The 24,041-nt window shown below is 38.5% G+C and overlaps 1 protein-coding gene across 1 annotated transcript in view; it reads right to left on the reverse strand.

Annotated features, from left to right (window-relative positions):
* Dally (division abnormally delayed protein) overlaps window positions 1–24,041 on the reverse strand; it is a 234,309-nt gene that overhangs the window by 148,016 nt on the left and 62,252 nt on the right. The window contains exons 3-4 of the mRNA XM_076307619.1: window positions 18,750–19,320; window positions 14,252–14,453 (exon numbers count right to left, since the gene is read on the reverse strand). Coding sequence (XP_076163734.1) covers window positions 14,252–14,453; window positions 18,750–19,320 — 773 coding nt within the window. The remainder of the gene's footprint in view (window positions 1–14,251; window positions 14,454–18,749; window positions 19,321–24,041) is intronic.

Raw genomic sequence — 24,041 nt, forward strand, 5'->3', positions numbered from 1 at the left:
TTCGAAAATCGCGCCCTGAACGATCGAAATTTGAAAATCGCGCGGTTGTACGCTGAAAGTCCATAAACCGCGCGAAAATATCTCGTATCGAGAACTCTTACAGACGCGAGAAATGCATGCGATACAAGGTACGGGGGAGGAAACGGTGCAACGAGTAGAGGGGGAACGGACGAGATTAAATGCACCGAGAATGGAAAGAAAGGGTGAACGTAGGCGGGCCGATATTCGCCGTGAAAATATACTTCGGAGCCGGGTATTCCAATTTAATCAGCTACCGAAACGCTTCTAATATCGCGTGGATACCTTTTCCCTCCTAACTGTCGGCTATCCGAGCCTCGAAGCCGAGGTATAGAAAACGCGCGAGTGGATAAGGGGTTACCTGTATTAGAAGTAAATAGCTGGCTCGCGTATTGTGTAACGGGGAAACAGTGGGGTGGAGGGGGGCAACGGGGGAAAGAAACGCGGGTTTATGGTCACGAGACAGCGTGATGAGTTTCTAAGCGTTGGGCACCGATGAAAATGCTAATCTGCCGTTAGTCCCGCTCGACGGAGCGTGTAAGTCGTTCAGGTTGCACTATTCCCCGAGCGACCTGGATGGCACTATTCTATCGGTGGCTCTCGCAGAATAAATCACCTCTCGTGCCAATGCTGTTCTTTATTCGGTACGCGACGCGCATTTGATCAAGGATCAACGCAAATATCGGTATTTTGACACGATAATCTCTAGAAACGTGTTCGATTACGAGCAATCCGCAACCAAGATCGTTCGAACGAAGTCACCACTGAGGTGGTGACATTTTTATCGCAACGTCGGTGGCGATAAAATCGAAAAAGAAAAGGGAAGAAATAATCACCACTGGACTTCGAACTATGAATACCGTTTAGACAAAATAAGAACTTTCTTGTAACATTTTTAATTAAGAAACAACCGTACAGTACGATGTTACAAACCCAAACGTTGCTTTTATTTCTTGGTAACATTGAAAAGATAGCATGGTCTGTGACTGACTTAACCCAGAACAATAGAAATGTGACACTGTGTTCGATTCGATAATTATTGTTCGAAATGTACATAATTCTACGCGGTAGTGAATAAAATTCTGTAGAAAATTATCTCTTGCATCCTAATCGTTACTTAATTAATCGTTCGTGTACAATACACACTTGCTTGTTAGAAGTTCCATCCTTGTTCTGCAAAATTTGATATCGAATTTTGAAAATTTCTCGAAACAAGAGAAACGCAGAGAAATTTTTAAGTTTTATATATCGATTGCAAAAATTTGTCTCATCGTTGCAGTTTTTTTTTTTTTGTACGAAGTATAATACGACCAAGTGTTGGTTGCATCGGTATTGGTATCGAAAACTGGTCCCAAATTGATTCTACCTGAGATTTCGATACCTTTCGATAGTTTCCTATCGGTGCCTAATCGTATCGATTCCATCACCAGACGATGGTTCTGTTGCGCAAAGTAGACACGCAATGCTCTATAAAAGATTTGCATTTTAAAAATCGTTTTACTGCCGATGAGAACCTAAACTGGAATATATCGACAGTCGTGCACTTTATGTGCCTAGATTATTACTATCGATGGGATCAAGGGTTTGGCAATACAGTATCGGAATATACGATAGAAAATTTGTAATCACGAATGACGATATCGTTTGATATTTTATGTATCTCGTTCGTAGTAAATATTCAAAGTGTTTGGAAACTGGGACATTTTGTTTCCGTTCCGGTTTGCGAATAAAAGAAACGGTGTATCCGTGTTATGCAATTGCACATTTTTTAACAAAATTGTACGTTTCGATTTTACCAAAGACACTTCATTATTTATGTGCTTTACGCAAAATCATTGAAAATGAAACACGATTAGATCAAATTTTTCCTACGGTGCAACTCGCTCGACTCGATTGCAAAATTCGATGCGATTTAAATAAATAATTACCAGCGATACGAAACATCTAAGCGTACGTAGTTCGCGTTAATGTTACACTTGAAAGTGTTTTCTACAGTTCTCTGTTTTTACTCGTACTGTGTAATACGTTTCTGTAAAATAATGTTACGTGTACGAATAACGTAGTAGACAGCTTCGTATATCTTTGAAAGAATAAATTAACGTTTGCAATCGAGATAACGTATATTACCGATAAAAAGAAATGTTTAATTGTTTAAGATGCCTTTATTGTATAATATCCATATATAATCCGAAGAGAATTAACTTAAGGATGAAGTAGTTTAACGAGTGTTATCATTCATTTATGTGTATCGGAAAAAGAAAAAGGCCTTTAATGACTAACCATTAAAATAAACGGCCATGCATCTTCAAAGACTCACGTATATGTATGTATGTATATATACACACACCTGCCATGGTCAATTAATTTTGGACAATTTTTTTTAAACGTAAGCACCATTAAAAATGTATTAAAATCGGTAAGACATCCGAGCTAAAGAAAAATACGCAATGTTTTCGATAACGGAGAAAATTTTACGTTCAGAATGATTCTTAAAAATCCATAAGAAACACTATGCTGTAAAGAAGTGTATAAAGTTATAAACGTATTGCAAATATGTGATATTTTTTACAGTGGACGTCTAGGATGAAATCTTGGACAAAATTTTGTTCAATAAATCACGATTTTATAATTGACTTTATTTAGTTGAATTTTGTAACTAACAACTTCTCAAAAAAACTAAACCAAACTAAAGATTTTTCGTTCCTAAACTTCACTCGCATTATCAAACTCCAATGTGTAATACGTAACTCCTTCCCACACATCGAACGAAGCCTCTTCGTAAATAACTTCCGAAGACATTGTCCAAAGAACAACATTTACCGATTGTACACTGGATACAGTACCGTGCAACTGAAAATGTATGCTTATCTGTTTATTCCTTGAACGATGGACCGCGAACAACTAAGATTGCTCGCGACTAGCAATGGACTCGAGTATCTCGCAAGTAGACTTGAACACCGATCAATTGCATCGAAATTCTCTACAAGTACCTCGAGAAACCAAAAATCATATTTTCGAGTATTTTAAGAGATTTTACATTCTTCCAAATCACCCCTTCCTAGTATTTTAACAATTGCATTGAAATTCCCTACAAGTACCTCCAGAAATTAAAAATCATATTTTCGAGTATTTTAAGAGATTTTACATTCTTCCAAATCACCCCTTCTTAGTATATTAACAATCACCTGTAACAATCTTTGCACAGTATTTAATCGTAAATCGATCGTTAAAATACCAAAAACTCCACCGAAATTCTACACAAATCGTAAAATAATAAAGCACAAATTTGACAAGTTTCTAACCAACATGGAAACCTCGTTCTGGTGCAATAAAATGCATTCCTCCGAGGCACGCTCATTTCTTTATCGCTGGATCGTAAATGTCGGCGCACGTGTCGAGAAACGAAGTTGAATTTCATAAGCTTAGGTTCGAGTAGACCTGACCCAAACCTTCGATACAATGATTAAGCTTTTTATCGTACTCGTTTTTCCGTATCGAGCACGTAAAGTCTCTCGTACGGTTTGTCGATCTCGCTACGAAATATTTGCAATAGTAATATTTATCGTTTACAATTACAAAACGAAATTTTTTCGCAGAATTTACCATTAATCGGTTGTTCGTCGATATCCTGAAAAAAATAACACATTACGCAAAGTGATCATCGAAAGACTGAACGATACGAAACAAAAATAATTTTTACGTTTAAAATAACGAATCAACGTTACCTATCATAGATTCGCAACGATACCGTTTATTGCACATTACACAAAATGACACAAAAGAAAAAATAACTCTTACAAGTACACGTTCTTTTAATTTCGATACAATTTTATTTGGTAATATAATCGATGGAATATCGTTGGTATCGCGGTGTGAAAAACAACTTCTCTCGAACGATCGTAAAGTAAAAAATGCTCGAAAACGAACAAGTTATGAGTCTTCGAACCTTTCGGTCTTTCAGTGGCCACCCCGTGCTATGTATTCCTTTTCCAGTCTTTTAAAATAGTTTCTTCCCGCCATCTTCTTGATACGAGTCGTTCAAAGTGCATTGTTACAACGCCCTTGGTGTCATCCGCCTATCGCGCGCACAATATGCGAACCGATGCAGCAAGCGCAGTCGGATGATCGCACACGGTGAAATTTATAGCACGCGTCAGAATTTATAGCGTCTATTCATTCCGTTTCTAGCCGTTTGCTTCTCGCCGCTTGCTTTTTTCCGTAGGAACTTGCATGCATTTTCCGTTTCGACACTTACGCGTCGATCATACGGCAAAAATGGTCGCGATCGTGAAACCTGGCCGCTGATCGACGCATCTAACAACCGATACTGCGTCCTATCGCGAAAATGCAAGACGGAGAACCGAAGATAAGATCGGCATAATTCACGTTCATGTATTTCCCTTGCCTTCGCTAGGCAAAACCAGATCGAAGATATTTCTACTTCGTTGAGGATTTATCACGTTTCTAGATTTATCGACTTTGCAGCGATTTTCCACCGTTATCCGCGAAGAAATTTCTTACAACCGAAAGTCAAAATCGTGGATCGTTCGATTCACCGTTCGTATACTCGATACTTGAACGGGTTCTCCCTCGTTTTATGTAATCCGGGATTTAATCGGAAATTGTCTTCGTTTGTTTGGATAGACTGTATAGCAGAGGGTTACGATTTTTTCGAAGAGATTACCTGGTTTTATTGCATTTACTTACTGTACTGTAAAATTTGTAACGGGTGTAATTTAAAGAAACGTGTAACAATTGGGATCGAACGCTTAAGTAAGTGTATTTCCAAGACGAGTGGATCTGATGTCGAAGATGGATTTTTTGAAAAGTATTCAACGAAATTTGAAACTCTAACGTACAGTATGTTTCATACCGACCCTACGATGTTAAGAATTCGAAAGTGTTAAATGTTCAAGGGTGTAATTAAAAATTTTAACAAAAGTTAAACCAGACCAGCAGGTTTAAAGAAATTCAAGAATTAACATCGAAAATTCCTTTCGTTGTTATAGAAACTCTAGTTACCATTTTTGAAAAATTTGTAATCTATATCGTTACTATTTTTACAAATTTTACACACTGTCGTTGATATTTTTGCAAATTTTACTATCCTTACTAATTTTTGCGAATTTCACGCACCATCTTTACTATTCTCGCATATTTCGCAAACCATCGTTACTATTTCTGCAAAATTTCACCTGTCAGAGTTATCAATTTTTGTACGAGTTAACTTTCGTACGAGTTTCGTAACGCTAGTGTTATCATCGGTAATTAGCCGTGTTTCCCATGGCGTTCGGCGTATTAATAATTTCAATGATATACGCGTGACGATATGCAACCTGTGCGATAAACGATATCAAAGGAAGGAAGTAACGAGGCGAGGAACAACTGACAATGCGAGGCGCAATGAGAGCTACGAGCCATCGCACGATGATGCGGTGTTTCGCACGCATTCAACGTACACCGTACGACATTCCTGTTCAAACGTAACTACATTGCTAAAGAATTTCAGAAATGTCAAACACGTCCCCGCGGGCTGCATTCTCTTCTACATTACAAGTGTTCCCCGAACGTAATGCCCGAATTTTTTCGAATATCTCGAATATTCGACTTCATTGCCCGCGCGTATCTCGTATAGATAACATCTACGTGTTATCGTAAACGGGGTGATTATCGTAAAAAAAAATATTCATCGTTCGAAAATCCTGCGTCGCGAAGATTTACACAATGTCCTCGTAAATATGTATGAAAATCTTTTCTTCGTTGAGAAAAAGAAGCGGTTTATAAATATGCAATTCCGGCAGGTTTAAACGAGATTTACGAGCAAAATGTTTTTAATTCGCTTTTAAAGATTAAATAATGACTTGCAAATGGTACCCTCGTTCTTATATTTATCGACAACAACGTATTCGAAATCCTTAAAGGTTTTTTTCAACATCACGGTGAGTGATGGTACAAAGACGTATCGTCCACACCGATGGCTTTTTATCCGCATATATGAAACTCACGTTTAAACGTGAAATAAAAACAACGTACGTTGATTTATTCATTACGGAGGCATCTATTTTTACTGGACTATCGTTACCATTTTTGTTCTTCCGTTGACATTATTTGAACAATCGGGCGCCATTGGTACAGTAAATTACAAATGCGTTATTTTATTTGAATTACGATTCGTTAAAATTCAAATGAAATTCCACTATTCTCTTTGCATCGAGTTTCTAAAACAACATCGAAATCATTATTCTTTTTGCATTTTAGTGAAAACAGAAAGACGATTCATTTTATTAGAAATAATTTGCGTAGAGAAACCATTTGATTCATAAATCAAAACACTATCCTGTGGTTATTTAAGAGATGTTTTCTTTGTATTTATAATTTCAATTTGTTTTTAATTGCCTCACATCTAAATCATTTTTATTTTCCGTTATTGTAATAAATGTTTTATCATTAAAACGTGCATTATTATTTCGGTATACAATTATCCAAATAACCGTTCAACGAAATAAATTGTTACATTAATGATAGTATATTTCGACCGAATTATTGCATATTAATTACATCTTATTTGAATCTCGTTTCACTGGTGTGTGATTTTTCATCGATTTATCAGCCATTGCATTTATGGAAATAACGAACAAATTATACCAATGACACGAATAACGAATGAAATCTGATTCATGGTACAATTTACCAAACTTTTATACAAAGAGCAGCTTTTCTGCCATTCGTATACAAATATTTTTCCATCAGTTTCTATCGGGACAAATATTTCACCGAATATTAGAGAATGTATGCAGCTCCAACATGGCGAATGGCTGGCTGATTACTTCAAAACTACAAGAGCAATATTGGATATCAATTTTTCCCGACGTTGGATTGTACAACAGGGAATTGTGAAATGGTTAGCCAGTTCTCCGGATTTCAGTCCATTAAATTTGTAGCTAGTAAATAAACTAGAAAATATTGTCCGCCGCGATGAACATACACACATACGTATTTGTTACCTTTTCTAAAGAAAAAGCTGTACAGATCGATTTAATCACTTTAAACACTCATTAAGGTACGTTAGTAAAATGTAGACATTTTATAATTGAAATTAAATGATCAGAATGAATACATTGTGTTGAATTTGTCAAAAAAGAAAAAAAAACAATGTTAAAAGGCCCTAGGGAACATTTTTTTTTAATCATCTTTACCACCTAGAATACTTTAACTACATCTTGAAGAATTTTTTCACATTTAAATGTTTCCATTTTAACTGTATCCTGTGAATAATTATAGCATCAACGTCTGTTTCTTAATATTTAAAAAAAAAAATGTGTAAACTCCATTTTTAAACAGAACACGTGAGAAAAGTTAGTCCCCGATTCTATATATATAATTATTCATACCGTTGTACGTTTAAAAAATTTAAACTTCGTGATCTTCTGAATTCCTTATTTGGTGAACACGAGACGTCCCGAAAGGGTCCTCTTCAATTGGCATTCGCGTGAGTTTAAAGTAGACGATGATAAAGAAAAGAAAATGATATTTACAGTCACCCTTCTCAAGAAGCGCGGGAACTTATTCTTTTTATTGGTCCTGCTTGAAAACACACTCCGTGTGAATTTCGTTTCTAAAGGACATTCATGATAGAAAACCTTTCATCGAGTGAGACGTCATGGGGGACTACGCTCCCGTAGACATCGCTAAATCTTGGGAAAATATAGCGTGGCGTGTAAACTGTTTGAGCAGCGTATCAAACGCAAACGTTGCATGTTGCACGCCGTGCACTCGTTGAATACGTCATAACATGCATTTACAACGGACTGTTCTCGCTTACGTGATATTCCGCCAAGTGAGACATACTAATCAGCCTTTTTTTCGTGCATTTCTTATACCGTGTCACGGTACCCCATTTCTCGTGTAACCGGTATACACAAATATCTACATATTTTACTATTATTTAATATTTAGTAATATTTTCACTCCGGCTCTACTTTCTATCGATGTGTCTTTCTTCGAACCAATCGATAGTAAATAGAAGGAAATAATTGTATAATACATATTTTGTTGTTTAAAATTATTAGACTCTTTGAAAAGATTTCTAAATAATAAGAATAGAGAAAATCTAATAATGTATGTAAAAATACAATCTTTTCGATACTAATAGACGGTATTTAAATGAATGAAGTGTTCGGTAAAGACGATTGTTGTATTTTTACAAACGAAGAAACTAACAGAGCGAGTATGATATTGATCATTGCTCTAATCGATTCAATTTGGACACCGACAGTTTGGAATTTATTCCAGGCATAAAATTCCACACAGCTACCGAATACATTTCGTCGGGAAATTTTTAAATAGAAATTCAATTTATCCATTGTTAATTGCCAGAGATATCAATTAGAAAGTTGTCGATATTCGATCGACACCTCCGCGATAAAATTTTCAGTACTTCCCGGAAGTTCCATCTCTTATGAATAGATGAGGATAGAATCGATAATTAATACTCAAATACGTAAACTTGCCGACCGGTAGAAAATAAAGAAACACGCATTCCATCATAGAGATGAGACAACCCTAAAGAATGTCGGTCTTCTGTTACTTTTATCTACATAAAAGAAATCTCAAATAAAAGCTACCCAATGGATACACATTACCGATTGAATTACAATCAGAAATGAAATTATAAAACGATACAGGTTATTACTCGTCGAACGAGCCAGAAATTGGTCTCGAAATTTAACCATTCGATAAAATAAACATCGGTCTACTCACCGTTCGATTCATCGTTTCTTACTCGAATCAAATTTTCACAGTGCGATCCACACGAAACGTATCGACCCGTACAAGAATCGATACTTTTTTCGCTAAAAAAAAAATAATTACCACTTTTCAATCGTCCTCGTTACCGTGTATTCTTCCCGATATTCGATCAACCTTGATACAGTTTCGAATACAAGCGGTCACGGTGGAAACGGTGTACCATTACCGCGGAAATTCGTCTAAATTATACCGTGGGCCGCGTAAGTCGACAATTATGTTCGTTTGGAAGGCATCTTTCGAAAAGTTCGGACCGCCCTGGGAACGTTCACGCCTATCTCGTGCACGTTCCTAAATTCAAGATTATGCGGAGGAGTAGTTTCCACAAACTTCTCGCGATCATTTATATTAACAACCTCTAATCCGCGAGGGATTTGATATATCGCGGCCGCAAATTGGCTCTGTCCGTTTCCCTCCTAAATAAAAAGCAAATTTATGGAAATACGTACAATGCACCCCGGCGCATAATGCTCGTTCCGGCGAGTTCCGAGCGTTCCTTGCTGCCGGCGCTAATATCAATAACAATGAAAACAAAAATATAGCACGCAGAAGTCCGCAGGTAGACGCCGCGATGCGAATCGAGACTGACAAAAGGATCAAAAGGATCGAAAGAATTCTCCAACGGTGCTCGAGAAATCGCGTGGAATGGTCGCCATAAGCGGTGCCGTTTATTTTACCAAGGAACGCCGAAAAATTTTTCGAGATATCGCCGTCTTTCTACGTACCGGGTGTGTCTGTCGCGAGCCACCGTAACTTCACGATCACAGACCGTGGAAATGAAACAGTTTCGTCGAAGCTCTTCGTGTAAGCTTCTTCGTGACATATTTTTTTTTTTTCGTTAACTTTATTCCAAACGAATGTTCAACGAGGTGAACTAAGGGAAGATTCGTACTGACTCTACGCGGAGTGACGATGACGTGAAGTGGAAATGAAAGAGTTTCGTCGAAATTTTTTGTATAAGAGCTTCTTCGTGATATTTTTTTTCTTTAACTTTATTCCAAACGAATGTTCAAAGAGGTGAACTAAGGGAAGATTCGTACTGACTCTACGTGGAGTGACGATGCATATTTGTATAAATATATAGGGTTTGGGGATGAAGGATGGATGATATTTTTTGATTGAAAATTGTTCATACAGTGTGAGATGTGAGAACGATTTTATATCATTTTTATTGTACTTTTGACGACATTTTTGTTTAGGTGAATACTATTGCGGTAGAATTTTTAAAATTGCACAATGTAGGATCAATGTCATTTTCACAGGGAAATTAAAGTAACTCGTGATGCTTGAAATAGAAAAATTGAAATTTAAGGGACGGTTCGATTGGTAAAATTACTATTAAGTAAGCGTATGGAGGAATAGAAGAAATTACTTTAGGATTACGTTGAGATACATATTTGGAACTTGAGAAAAAAATTATCGGTAGTAGACGTTAATTAACTTTTTTATTTCAAACGTTACGTCCTAAAAATTGAAATTTGAGGGACGGTTCCATTGGTAAAATTATTATTAAGTAAGCGTATAGAGGAATAGAAGAAATTACTTTAGGATTACGTTGAAATACATATTTCGAAGTTGAGAAAAAAATTATCGATAGTAGACGTTAATTAACTTTTTTATTTCAAACGTTACGTCCTGAAAATTGAAATTTAAGGGACAGTTCGATTGGTAAAATTACTATTAAGTAAGCGTATAGAGAAATAGAAGAAATTACTTTAGGATTACGTTGAAATACAAATTTGAAACTTGAGAAAAAAAATGACCGATAGTAGACGCTAATTAACTTTTTTATTTCAAACGTCACGTCCAGAAAATGAAAAATCCTGACCGCTAGTCTCGCGCAGTGGTCATTAATTTGATCGAAAATTATTTATCGGACGATGCAAAACTCCAATCTTCTTCGATAATAAAACTAGTTCTTCTTCCACTATACTACGAAGGGCGTCGTCAAATTTTTACGATCTTCCCGAGCGTGGTGCTTCTTTGATACTCGAAATCGCCGCTTAAATTTTTAAAAGCGTCCGTATCGTGTACGCTATAATATTACACACGGTCCAAAAATAAGTCACAAATTTTTTATAACTGTCACCGTATTATTTCTTCGTCGGAATTCGTCCAATACACACTTTATCTCTGGATATCTTCCCTGCGCTGTTATTCTCACTCTTAACCGTAAGTAACTCATCATTGGTAGTCTGTCGAGTATTTTAACGTTAAAAATTGTTACCTTACGCAAAGTGAAATAACCCCAGCGTTGAAAAGTGAATCAGAAACGTGAAATAAAATTTGTTTCCACAGAGTTCCATTTTCGAGAAATCTGTTCTGGAAACTCGATATTGCACGTAATATATTTCAGAGACACAATTCGTGACCAGAAGGACTGTATTTCTGTAATCAATTCTATACGCTTTGCTTACGAACACGATAGAACTATTCTTATATTGTCACCAAGCGATAGTTGCGTAACGATACGAACAGGAATTGGCTACCATGACGAACGAGATATCAAGTTTTTAACCAGTCGGATATAGATACTAGTACGTGCACCTGTTCAACGAACGAACAGAAAATAATTTCACGTGTATATGACAAGCGACGTTTATAAATTTTTTACAATTATTTTATATTTCCTCGATACGACCTACTTCGTTCTTCAAGAGTACACCAAAATGGTCGTCGAAGAGATCGATCGATCGATGCATTCGTAGATGTAATAATTTTTCTATTACGGTACGTTTGTTACATTGTGTAAAATTCTGTTGAATTTTCATAACACGCGGGACAAATTGTTCCATTTGAAAAGAACTCATCGTCGGAAATTGTGCCATGATTTCGTCTCGGATCGTAACAGAAAGAAATAACATTGTCCGGGTTTCACCAGGCAGGTACGAAGGACAATAAAACCGCGTACACGGCGCAGGAAAACACCAATTGGGTGCAGATTCTAGCAAAAACCATATAAAAGGGACCGTTCCTGGCAGAAGTCAGTTGACTTCGGTTAGCCAAACCAGCATGCCCCGCTTCCAGATTCACGTGACACAGGGACGTTCAAATGATAAACTTTATAAATGCGTTTAGGTTTATTTGGACACTGTGACGCACAGCCGGTAAAAGGATTCCTATCTTTACTGCGAGTATATTTGAAATTGTCAAATTCCCCAGCCAGCCTTCGAACTAGCTGGTATTTCAAATTTCTCTCATTTTTCATTCTTTTCTCGTACTTACTATCTAACCAATTTACACTCATTTTTGGATATATACCGTTTGAAATCATTTTCAAATTGTATTATTACCAAATACTATTATACATTATAGATATGAATTATATATTATATATATTATAAATAGAATTTATATATCGTATATTATAAATATAAATTATGTATTATACATTATAGATATAAATTATATATGATATATATTGTAAATATAAATTGTACATTGTATATCAAATTTTGCCGAAAAGAAAACTGATCAAAATTGTCCTCCCAATTTTTCGTGAAAATTTCCTCTTTAATATTTCCAAGTCGCGTCGTTTTATCATTTTCGAAACGAAACGCAAAGCGACGAATTCAACGTGCCGTATATTTCGAAGCTACCTCGAAGCAATGAAAAGTTACGGGAAAGGAAAAGATGCTGAATCGCTCACGAATCAAATTCATGGCTGTCGTGGTTTGTCATTATCATCTAACACGATGGTGCTAAGCCCTATTATATGTGTTAACAGTGACGAGGCAGCCGAACGACACGTTTCGAAATCGATAGATTGGGCGTGGTGAACGATTAAATTGCACGATGAGATCGTTGAATTTAACAACACCGAGACATTTTTTACGAGAACGTTCGGTTGGTATCGTTTATCAAACGACATGTACAACTTCGAGAAACAGAAAGAGGTAAACGATCGACGCGTAGGCAAACAAATTGCTCTTGCGGTCAAACGATCGTTCTCTGATAAACTATACTCGCGTTTAGGGACAGAAGGTGAACATTGCGAGTACATTCTGCAAACAAAACAAGTCGAATCGAATCAGAATACTAACCGTCGTTAACGACGGGAAATAAATAATTCCCACAATTCCGTCCCCGCATTATTATTACTCCGAATTTAACGATCGCGTAAACAATTCTGTCGTCGGTGTACCAAAATAATTTCGTACCGTAATTTTGATACTGATTTAAAAATCTCTGCTTTCGATACATACTTGAAATGTCTGTTGGCGAAATGCATTAATAATTAACGTAAACTGCCAAGTTATCCTTAGCCACGTTTATTATAAAACCGGTGATATCAATTTCCGCGAAACCGAGAGACCCTTCGTACGAATGTACGTCTCTCGAATGGAATAACATACTGGATACATTTAATGATAGCTTGCGTTATCTTTTCTTCTCTTGAAAGAGGAAAATTACCGGAATTAACCGGTCAGCTTCGATCGCGGCGAACGATTAAAAACATGCGAAAATCGAGGGAGAATTTTTCTTTCAGCGATACGTAAAAATAGTCCGTGCGAGGTGAACGTTCTATCGATCCTGCCACGATTGTTGCACCGATTATCAACTACGCGCGATCGCATTGGGTGAACGCTTAATTGCGGTGTATCGATTATGAAAAACAAAGAGAGAAAGATGAAGAAAGAGAAAGAAATAAAGAGTTTCGTTGCGAAGACGTTCCCACGATGAAGCTACTAGAGGATCCCGTTAACGTTCAAATTATCAATTCTATACCCTACTTCTACCAGACTTCGTGTCTTCGAAATTACAAAGAAAAGAGATAAATTAATTTACGAATACAATTGGTCTTCCGTTTCGATAATTGTCACCGAATATTATTAGGCAAAAGGTTCGTTGATAATTGAATAACTTCGATAAAAAAAATTCCGAACTGGTCAAATTACCGGCCTGGTGGGTAACCGCGAGGCGCGATTGCATTCGGTGAACGTGCAATTTCGGTGCACCGGTTATGAAAAAAAAGGGAAAAGATAAAAGAGTTTCGTTGCGAGAACGTTCGCGCGTAGAAGCTACCAAAGACCGTTAAGTGTGATACAGGTGACCGCATTCGGTGAACGTTCAATTTCGGTGCATCGAATGTAAAAAAAAAAAAGAAAAAGAAAAAAGAGTTTCGTTGCAAAAACGTTCGCGCGTAGAAGCTACCAAAGACTGTTAAATGAAATACGCGCGATCGCATTCGGTGAACGGCTCAATTGCTGTGCACCGATTATGAAAAACAAAAAAAAGAAGAAGAAGAAGAATAAGAAGAAGAAGAAGAAGAAAGTCTTTCGTCGCAAAGAGGTCCGCGGGAAGCAGCCACCAGAAGCTGTTAAGTGTAAAAGTGACGCAACACCGACAGCTTAGATAGAAGATTCGTCCCGCGTAGACGGTAGTGGTTCGTTCCACGTGTGTTAGAATCCTTTTGGCGGATACTCACCTTCTCCTCGAGCGCCGGCCCGTTCTCCATCGCGTACATAATGGCATCCGAAATGCGGGTGTCCAATTGTCTGACAGCCTTCTCGGCATTCAGGCCCAACGGATCGTTACGACCGTCGACCGCCACGACGAGCCTCTCGACCGTTTCCACGTAGCCGGACCACGCGAGGTCCAGTTCGGATGCTGGCTCCGTCAAGCAACCTCTGCAATGAGATTATTTTCAGCTTCGCGTCTCGTTCCATCCACATCGAGCGAGCCACCTCCTACCCCGACCACCCGACTTCTTTTCGCCGATGCTTATCTCTAGCGCTACGGTAAGCAAACACCCTGATTTAATAAGCCCCCGCGAGGTATCGGTAATATGTTTCGCTCGGCCCGTGGACAACCAATGAGATCAAATAGAACGTTTTAAAAGCGTCCACCAAGGGTTTCGTTGAAACGGTAACTCCTGCGTCTGAACGAGCAAACATTTCAACGAATTAAACGCAACTACCGCCGGCTTTTAGGCGTTGGGCATTTATCGTGAAAATGTCGCGGGTCTTCTTCCCTAAGAAAATTATTTATTCTATAAACGGGTAAGAAGCGGTGCCACCAAGTCGATAAATATTGTATCCTCGACTTGGCCACGATCTTGACGAATTTACCGAATAACATCGAAGGAATTTATATTTGTTTTTGCGGAGTAAATAATTACCGAGAATCTACCACTGAAGGATTTAAGGATAAATGCTCAGTGACTGGGAACACGAGTTGCGTTTATTTTTATTGCACCAGCATTCGTAAATTAATTGGTAAACGTACGTGGTACGATGTAGGTGTGGAAAATACGAAAGAGAAAATTGATTCGACTTGTCGTAGACCACCGGGCGATTTTCGTAATTCTTTCGCGAGCTGTAACGAATTACAAGTGTCATTCGCACGGATAGCTGATCGTAATTTACTATACGTAATGTTAAATTTTGTGGAACGATATTCAAGATCAAGGCCTATACTGCGTATTGTGTGCAACACGGTACGACGATTGTGTGTGAAATTTTGAACGACGTGGTCGAAGATGTGCAACAATGTAGATTTTACGAGGCAGCCGATGATTATCGACAGTTTCGGGTAAGAAAATTACACGTGTCTGCAACAACTTCTGCAAACACGTTACGGAGTATTACCGTATTCAAATGATACATCCTCGTAATTGGCCATTAGATAAACCGTGCCAGAACGTCGCGATCATCCTCTGTATATTTCGAGCGAAGGAAACGAACATTTAAGTGCAATTTCTAACCGATCGATGTACACTCGATCGCATTAATTCGCTTCTGCTAAAAGGGAAAGTCACCGCCTCCGCACCAACCAAGACGTCTGGCGAGGAGAAAGGCGGGCCTTGATTGGTGGGGAGCACGTGACATTCCCTAGAAGCGAGTACGAACTTTATTTAATGCATTGATGCAACTCGGTGCACGCTCGTGCACCGTAAGCAATGTGTAAATTAAGCGAAAGACAATTTCCTCTGAAATATATTTGATAAATAATATTTAAAAAAAAAACTATTTGACCGAATTTGAAGAAAGTGTGTTAAAATCCGGTGCAAATTTTTGATACAGCTACAGATCTTGGAAGATGTTAAAATCACTCTTTTTGAGAAATGTATAAATTAAGTGAAAGATCATTTTCAACTGAAATATTTTTTCGAATTAGAAGAGAGTATATTAAATGTTTGATGGAACCAAAGATCTTGGAAGATGTTAAAATCACTTGCCATGTCGCATATACGTTTAAAAGTTCAAAATTAATTTCAACCGTGCTACTGACTTTATCACGTGGCATGTAAAAGCTTCCTTAGCGCTGATATCGACTCTTTCACAGTTCTTCGACGAAGTTCTTACATTTGAAAAATGTAGAGACACGATGTAGGTACCTATAGACATCAGGTAACCCTGAATTCATTCGACGAACTTTCTTTATCCCACTTTGGTACCCAGACCACAAGTAATTTTTACTTTTCTTTAATGCAACACTTCTACGTCTCTTTTTTCCTTTGGTCTCGCGAATGGGAATAAAAATGAACTTTCAGCAAGAAATTGTTTGCAGAAGTTTTGTTCACTTCAATTCGTTGTTCTGTAGCCATTATTGTTTACATACTCGAAACGAACGAGTAGTACAACAGCTAGTTCTGTACAATTATAAATACCCGTAGATCTCGGTGTCCTGTTTACAAAACACCTCGTAACTTTAAACAAAACAGTTTCTTTCGTGAAAAAGTTACTATTCTCGTTAAATGAAATATTTCTTTTTCAATATAATACAAAGAGAATAAACGTTAATTTTGAAGAACGACAATGAGAATTTTTGAAAGATTTCTGGAACATTGTAAACGATACAATCGTAATTAACATTGTACACACAGTTGAACTAAATTTGTTTACCAAATGTAAATTCATTTTACGTTCTGGTACGACGTTTAAAATATTTTTTACACGAGTCACGGAAATGACACGAATGCGAGAACGATAATGGAAAGAACACTACGCGATACACGGAACGATTCCTGGAATTCCAAAAAAAGTGCAATGAAATCATCCGCAACAGGAGGTGGTTTCCACCCAAAATGCATTTCGGTTCACACCCACGTAACCCGGGTATATTTAGATACCGAGTGAGCGATTTCGGTGGTTTCATCGAGCTTGTATACGTACACGATAAATTAACCGCAAAAGAATCACCCTAACCTCAGGAATCCGGAAACTGATCGATCAAACCGCTTGTGGTCATTTACAATTTCTATCGTACGAATTTCAACAAGTTCGTTTGCTCCGAGCTTCCACGCGTAAAAATTTATTTCAAATTTCTGCCAAATACTTCGAAACAGTTTTTCTTCGCCGTTCTAAGATTTTCCAATCCGAAGATCAATATTTGTGAATAAAAATTTGGAGTACGTAACCGAGTTACATTGAACGTTACATTAACGGTATATTATTTATGATTTTGCCACGATCTTGGCATGAATGTAAAAATGGAAAAATTTTAACATGGCCCGGAGTTTAAGCTATTCAGACGTATTTTTGTAAATACCAGTACGTACGCGATAGAACGAATGATCAAAGACAATAAAAAAAAAAAAGCAAAAGCAGCAGAAGTTAACGTAGAATATAGAGCGACTCGTTAAGGACGAAACAAATGGATGCTGTATGAAGAGTAGCACTTACTTTTTTAATTTGTACTCTGCGAGATAGGTGAGATACACACACACACATATATATAATTTAATGTATTATTTTAATTTATTATTGAGTGCCGTTTCGAATTAGTTTGCGAAGATTGATGACACAAAACTCTACTATTTCAACAAATTTGATAAAACTATGCACTTTATATGCAACAGAAAAGAAGTAAATGAGACAACTTCAATTAGAATTTTAAAGTCTAGTCTTTAAGGTGCCGTAAAGTTTGAGAGACAACGAAATTCTACAATCCTCGAAACGTAACATGTACGATTATTTCATGCAACGAATTACAGACGTACGTTTATTTTATGCAAGCAGATAAAAGTGAACGATATTTTATTTCACGAGTAAACTCGGAATAAATTTCACCGTAACGGCAAAATTAAACCCGATTACACGACGAATAAAAGAAATTTTAGTAATTACTATTCGAGGATAAATAGCCCGGATAAAACTTCCCCTTGAATAGGCACAAAGCTCACAATTGCATTACATTTAAATACAAACAAACTGCAAAATATGAACCGCATCTGTCCAGGATATTTCGCAAACGATAGCTTCGAACATTAAAGTTTGAAGATTTTTGGGTCCAGTTGATTTCTCGCGAAAAAACGAAAACCTGTGATAAAAGAAACGTAAAGTCCGTACAGAACGACAGTCCAAAGTCAATAGTATTATTAAAATATATTTCTATACCACGCGGGAAGATCCCGGTTTCGAATCTCGTAACGCAGTATCGAATTTCTTGTTAAATATCATTTCTATCTCAAATTTCCCATTCTTTCCAACATCGTGGCATCTAAAAATTGATAAAATAACGTTCACATCGACTACTATATTTTCCCGAAATATTCATTTCTTTTTCTCTAACAGGAACTTTCATATCTCTTCCCTGATCTTCAGATTCAAATTTCTTCTCACTCGTTAACACAAATCGGACCGAAACAATACCGAAACTAAAAACGTCTCGAGTATCTTCATCTCGAACCCTACACCATCGAACTACAATAATATCCGTTAAAATTGCTCGAAACCTTGCACGTATTATCGTATCGCGGCAATTTTTCACAAACACTATTACCCAAACAATTACCATCCCACGGTTTGTTTGTTCGTCCAGATCGCGAACTCCTCGGCGGAAGATCACAAGCATCGAATTCCCAGAGAACCTAAAGCCCATCCAACGCCCAATAATACTCTCGAAAATGACCAAAGGCTATAAACAGATCGGTCCGCGAGGTGGTCACGGTAATTATGAGAATTGGATAGCATTGTGCTCACCTCATGACATTAGTGCAGAATCCGCTGCAGGGGCTGACAGCGGGACCGATGCCCTTGCACCTTGGACAATAGGTCATCCTGAGCAGCGCGCCGTAGCAGGATTCCTGCTGAGGACTGGTACCGGAAAACAGCACGCTGTCTGTTCTATCGAGGACCGTCTTGCCAAGAGTCAATGCCTGCACGAGTACCCGCGTCGCCTCGAGGCTTTTGCTGACCGACTTCGAGACCTGCTGAGGTATGTCCCCGAACGGTTGAATTTCGTCCATCGTCTCGTACAGGCAGGTCTTGAATTTTTCCGTGAAATCCTGATCGTATTGGTGCGGGTTCACCGCATTGTGATACGCGATCGGAAACAGCTTCGTGAAGAACTCGATGAAGCGTTCTTGAAGCATGTCGCGCGTAAGAGGCTGCTGCAATGTGTCCGGTGTGTTGCTCGGTGACACGTAATCAACCATCGCCTGGTACAATGCTTTTATCGACGGTTTGCTCAAAACCGCCATCGTGCGATACACTTGATCGAAGAGGGTTAAGGTTTTGTTCTCCGACTGCCTCGCCAGCATCGTCACGGTTTCTGTAAACAAAAATATCACCCTTCGTGTTACGTTTCTCTTCGTTTTTTAAACCAATTTCGATCTCACCCGAGTGATCACGACGCGAGGTTATCGAGCGATGTTTTAGACTTTACTGGTTCCAGGTACGAGCAGAGACGACGTTACTAGTCCGTGCTGTGGATTTACTAAGTGCGACGCACGACCGTGGAGGAGTAGTTCGTTTTACGTAATTTTCTAACGAGGATGGTTCTTTGTTTTTCAAACAAGTATTGTCGCAATGCACGGTCAATGTCCTGTTCTATGCGTCCACACTGACAATCCTTTGAGATTAACGTTTGATCTACCAACCGGTCAAAATGACTGGTTCCAACTGCTCTCAGAATGAAATTTGCTTTAAATTCTATAGTACGTTTCTCGAAGACTTTTTCTATTTTACACTTGTGGTCTATTTTAACAATTTCTCTTTCTCCTAATCGATTGGTTTTCTTTTTTTTTTAAAATACATACGAGGTATAGCTTCATATTCCGAAATCTGTCGGTAGTTCTAGCGTTCAATGCATCACCTGCATTTATGAAATATTGTTCGTAAACAAACAATCGAGAAAATTCAGTACACGAGCCACGAATATTCTTTTTCTTTTTATCTCTGACAGTTTTGTATATCAATTTCAATGTTAGGTTACGTAGAGACAATTATCGATAATTTGTACCCTGTAACCTACGCTACGGAACAATTGTTAATTTCTACGAGTTTAGAAGTTACCGATACACGGAGACAATTATCGATACTCGCGTGCCCTTATTGGAGAACAAAAGATTCGAAATCGTTGCGCGGTATGACGATTTTACACGCAGGAAAATTTCGTAGTTACCCTAAGGTACATCGATCGTAAAAGTATCGCAGTAACAGTAACAAGTTCCTCGAACTAGCTGGAAATTACAAGGGTGAGAAGATTTTATAGTTAGTGCAACAGCGCGTAGATCGTAAAGGCGAGGCGGTAACGATAACGAGAACATTTACCGATGTAATCGAAATTTATTGCTACCAAAATGTGTTACTGTCAGTCTATTACGTTACAAAGGTATTAAAATTATGGTAACAGTAGTTATTCGACACGAGACCATTTTTATCTTTATTTTCACCGTCATTGACTTTTGCAGAAAAAAAGAAAAGAACCCTATCTTTGGGGTTACAGGCAAAATCTATTATTTTTCGTTAAAAAAAATTTTTCTTTCGTTTAACGATACACATACTGAGTCAATTTTGATCGTCTCGATCTGGGAAATCTTCCTCCACCTATCGATTAATATTTTTGTAAAATTGCATTCTTAGATCGCACCGATAAATAAAACGGTACAAAAAGTCTATCATTCGTGATGGATCGAGTTATTTAAAAAATACGACGCGATACCAAAATACTGTCCAAATAGAAATATTCCGTTGGAAGGTGGACACCTTATAACGATCACGGTTGATTTGTGGGTACGGACTTGTTATCGTTAAGAAGTGGACTAACTCGAACCTCGAAAGCGAATCTCGTTTCGGAAAAATGTCAAACATTGACAACAAACGTCCACGTTTGTCGTTACTGCAAATTATGAAAGGTCCAAAGTGTTGCCTTCGATCATTTTAGAACATTCGATTCGATTTCAAGTATCGCAGACGACCATTGTACGAATCAAGCAAGAAGCCAATTGTATCGCTTAATACAATTATTTGATACAGTACTTACAGTACAGTTTATGCTGTACTGCTGGTTCGTGTAATTACCGGCGATAAGAAACAAATTACACAATCGTAACGAAGAGAAATTTTGATCGATAAACGTTCCGTAAACGGTCCAAAGATGGAAACCAGTAAGTTACTCCAAACTTCTCGAAGTATCTACGTATCGAAGATATGTATTATTTTGAAATTATCGACGATCGAGTGAAAATCAAAAGCAGAAACAAAAAGTGCAACGATGGACAATATCCACAACCTATCCAAAAAAAGACAAAAAAAAAAACACTGCAAACAATCAGAAGCGATTGACGACCTTTTCGCCGAAACCGATCAAACTGTTCCAAACGAAACGAATACAACACTCTCGCATTTTGCCATAAACAACGCTAATATCCGAGCACGTTGGGTGCACGCAGCCGATAAATTCGTACGTACCGTAAAACTACAAATCCGTTACCAGACGGTTAGCCGAATATACGCGTTACGGTGTATGCATATGGAGGATAAAGGAAACGCGATCGAACAACCAACTTTCGGGGCCATGGCTAACAAGATTGTTGGACGCGCGCTCGTCTGGATTCCAACTGGTTTTCCGATACAGAGGACTCGTACATGGATGTTCCGAGCGATGGTGGACGCGCGGCAGGCAAATCCAGTAAAATACTATCCAAACATCAAACAACCGAACGTTCAAAGGCCACGGGTGCGGCTACCTACGAAATTCCACGTCGGTTAGCTCTCCCAGTGAAAACAAATATCACCGTATTACACCAGCCATCGAAGACTAATGAACTTGGCCCGCACGGTGTAAACAGAGAGCGTCTTACCGCCTTCGGAACGCTGACTTAGAACAAATTGCCGGCGCACAGAGGGGGCCATGTAACATTCCCTTCGTCTTCTTCCACGGGCCGGAACCCGTGGGCACGGAACGCCGCACGAAAGAGGAAATCGATGGGAAAAGGTGTACATAATAGACGGTGGTGAGGAACCGCGGTAGAAAAATCAGAAACGGTTGGGTAAAGGACCAGAGGGAAAGCAAGAGAAACGAATGGACACGTCCAAATGGCCGAAGAAAGAACGTAGGATAGGAGCAACGTCGCAGTATTTGCTATCCTGATCCAACTCGATCCCGTCGGTCCTCCGAGTACCTCGCGTCCTCCTCCTCTACCCTAACTCTCTTTCCTTCCTCTTCTCCTTCAGACTTCTTTTACCTATGTACGATTTCAGCGGGTTCTCCATCTTTCTCGCTCCCGCTCTATCTCATCCCACGGCACTTGAGGCCATTCCACGGCACAGAGGAGAGAGCTTCGGCATTCCTCTCGCCGGTCATTTTATTTTAGCGCCACCGTGTGGGAGAGAACCTTTTTATCTCTCTCACCCTTTCTCTCGGTCTCTCCGTCTGGTACCCTTCGGATTCTGCGTCCACGCCGGAACCTTTCTTTCTCTCCGCTTCGGAGGCTCGTTCGTGCGGGGCCGATGGACGACGATGATGGTGTGCTTGCACGATTCCCAATGGTGGCCATGTTGCGGAGGACGGAGGGAGCGCAAAAGGTACGTGGGAACTGTACCACGCAGTTTCGTCCGTGGAACGGACTCGGACCGTGCTCAATTTTAACCACTTTCGGTTCGACGCCGAAAAAAACACTGCCTTTCGTTCCGAGCGTAAACCCTCGTATCATTAGGAACGATTTAACCCTTCGTCGAGAAACCTACCGGTTGCTTACGCGCAAGCCTCTCTTCGATATGCGTCTACGGGGGATGGTTTCGGGTGAGCTATGCGTTTCGAGGATCAGAGTCAATCCCAGTGCCCAAGATTCGGTTCGCAGAGTCGAGACAAGCTCGAGAACATTATCTCTCGATAACGTTCGCTCAATTCGTTGCACTTGCAAAGTAGTCGATATCAGGTTTCGAGAGTACGGAACGAGTACCTATGGTATTTCAAAATGTATTTGTAGGTACTTCGAAGTTTAGAATAATCAAATATCTTGCAAATGGTTCGAATTATGAATGATATTTGCTCCAGTCGTGCAACACGTAGAATATTTTGATAATTGTTTAAAAGTTGGTTCATCTCTTCCTAAAGTTAGGAATACACTATAATAAGTTACTTTAGAACGAGTACCTGTGGAATTTGATAATGTATTTATAGGAACTTCGAAGTTTAGAATAACCAAACCTCTCGCAAGTAGTTGAATTATGGATGATATTTGCTCGAGTCGGCCAACACGTGACTTGTACAATATTTTGATAATTGTTTCAAAGTTTACTCATCTCTTCGTGGATTTAGGGACACATAATAAAAAGTCACTTGCGAGAAGTTTGATACTGTTCTTGTTTTCCGAATTCTTCGTAGAGGATTCGAATCTAGATCTGTATCTCATTTGGGCACAAATATACTTCAAAATATAATTTTTCTTTTTCGAAGTAACTTGCACGGCTTCGAATCTGTGCGATCAAGATTCGAACTCGAAAGATGCTCAATCCCATCGCTAGAAATACTTGTATAGGGTGTCCCGCGACGAGTGGCGCGACCGCAAGGAGAAAGTGGTCCCACGTGCAAAAATACATAAAAAATGTGAGATAAAATTGTTCTCTACGAATCTTTCTTTTCGATAGAATCAGTTTTCAAGATACCCGAACTAATAACGTCCACCTGTAGAGTCGATAATAAATATTTCTGATTAGAAATTATCGAATTCTAAATTATTACAAATACAATACACACCTCGCAGCAGATTCCTTAAATCGAATTTTATAAATATAAATTCCACTTCCATACGAACCTACAATTAAAATTTAATTGGGTGTTGCACAGAAATTGCACAACGAAACTGCACGAATGGTCATTTGTAGTATTATACTCTGAAAATTTTAAACTCATTCTCCTGACGTGTTATCCACGCATAACTACAGATAATTAAAAATGTAACAAGGTTTGAGCAGTTCGTCGAACAGAATCGTAATAACATTTCTTTTATCACCACCGCAATAACATTTCTTTTATCACGAATTATA

The sequence above is a fragment of the Ptiloglossa arizonensis genome, chromosome 3 (genome assembly GCF_051014685.1).
Source record: "Ptiloglossa arizonensis isolate GNS036 chromosome 3, iyPtiAriz1_principal, whole genome shotgun sequence".
Lineage (NCBI taxonomy): Eukaryota > Metazoa > Arthropoda > Insecta > Hymenoptera > Colletidae > Ptiloglossa > Ptiloglossa arizonensis.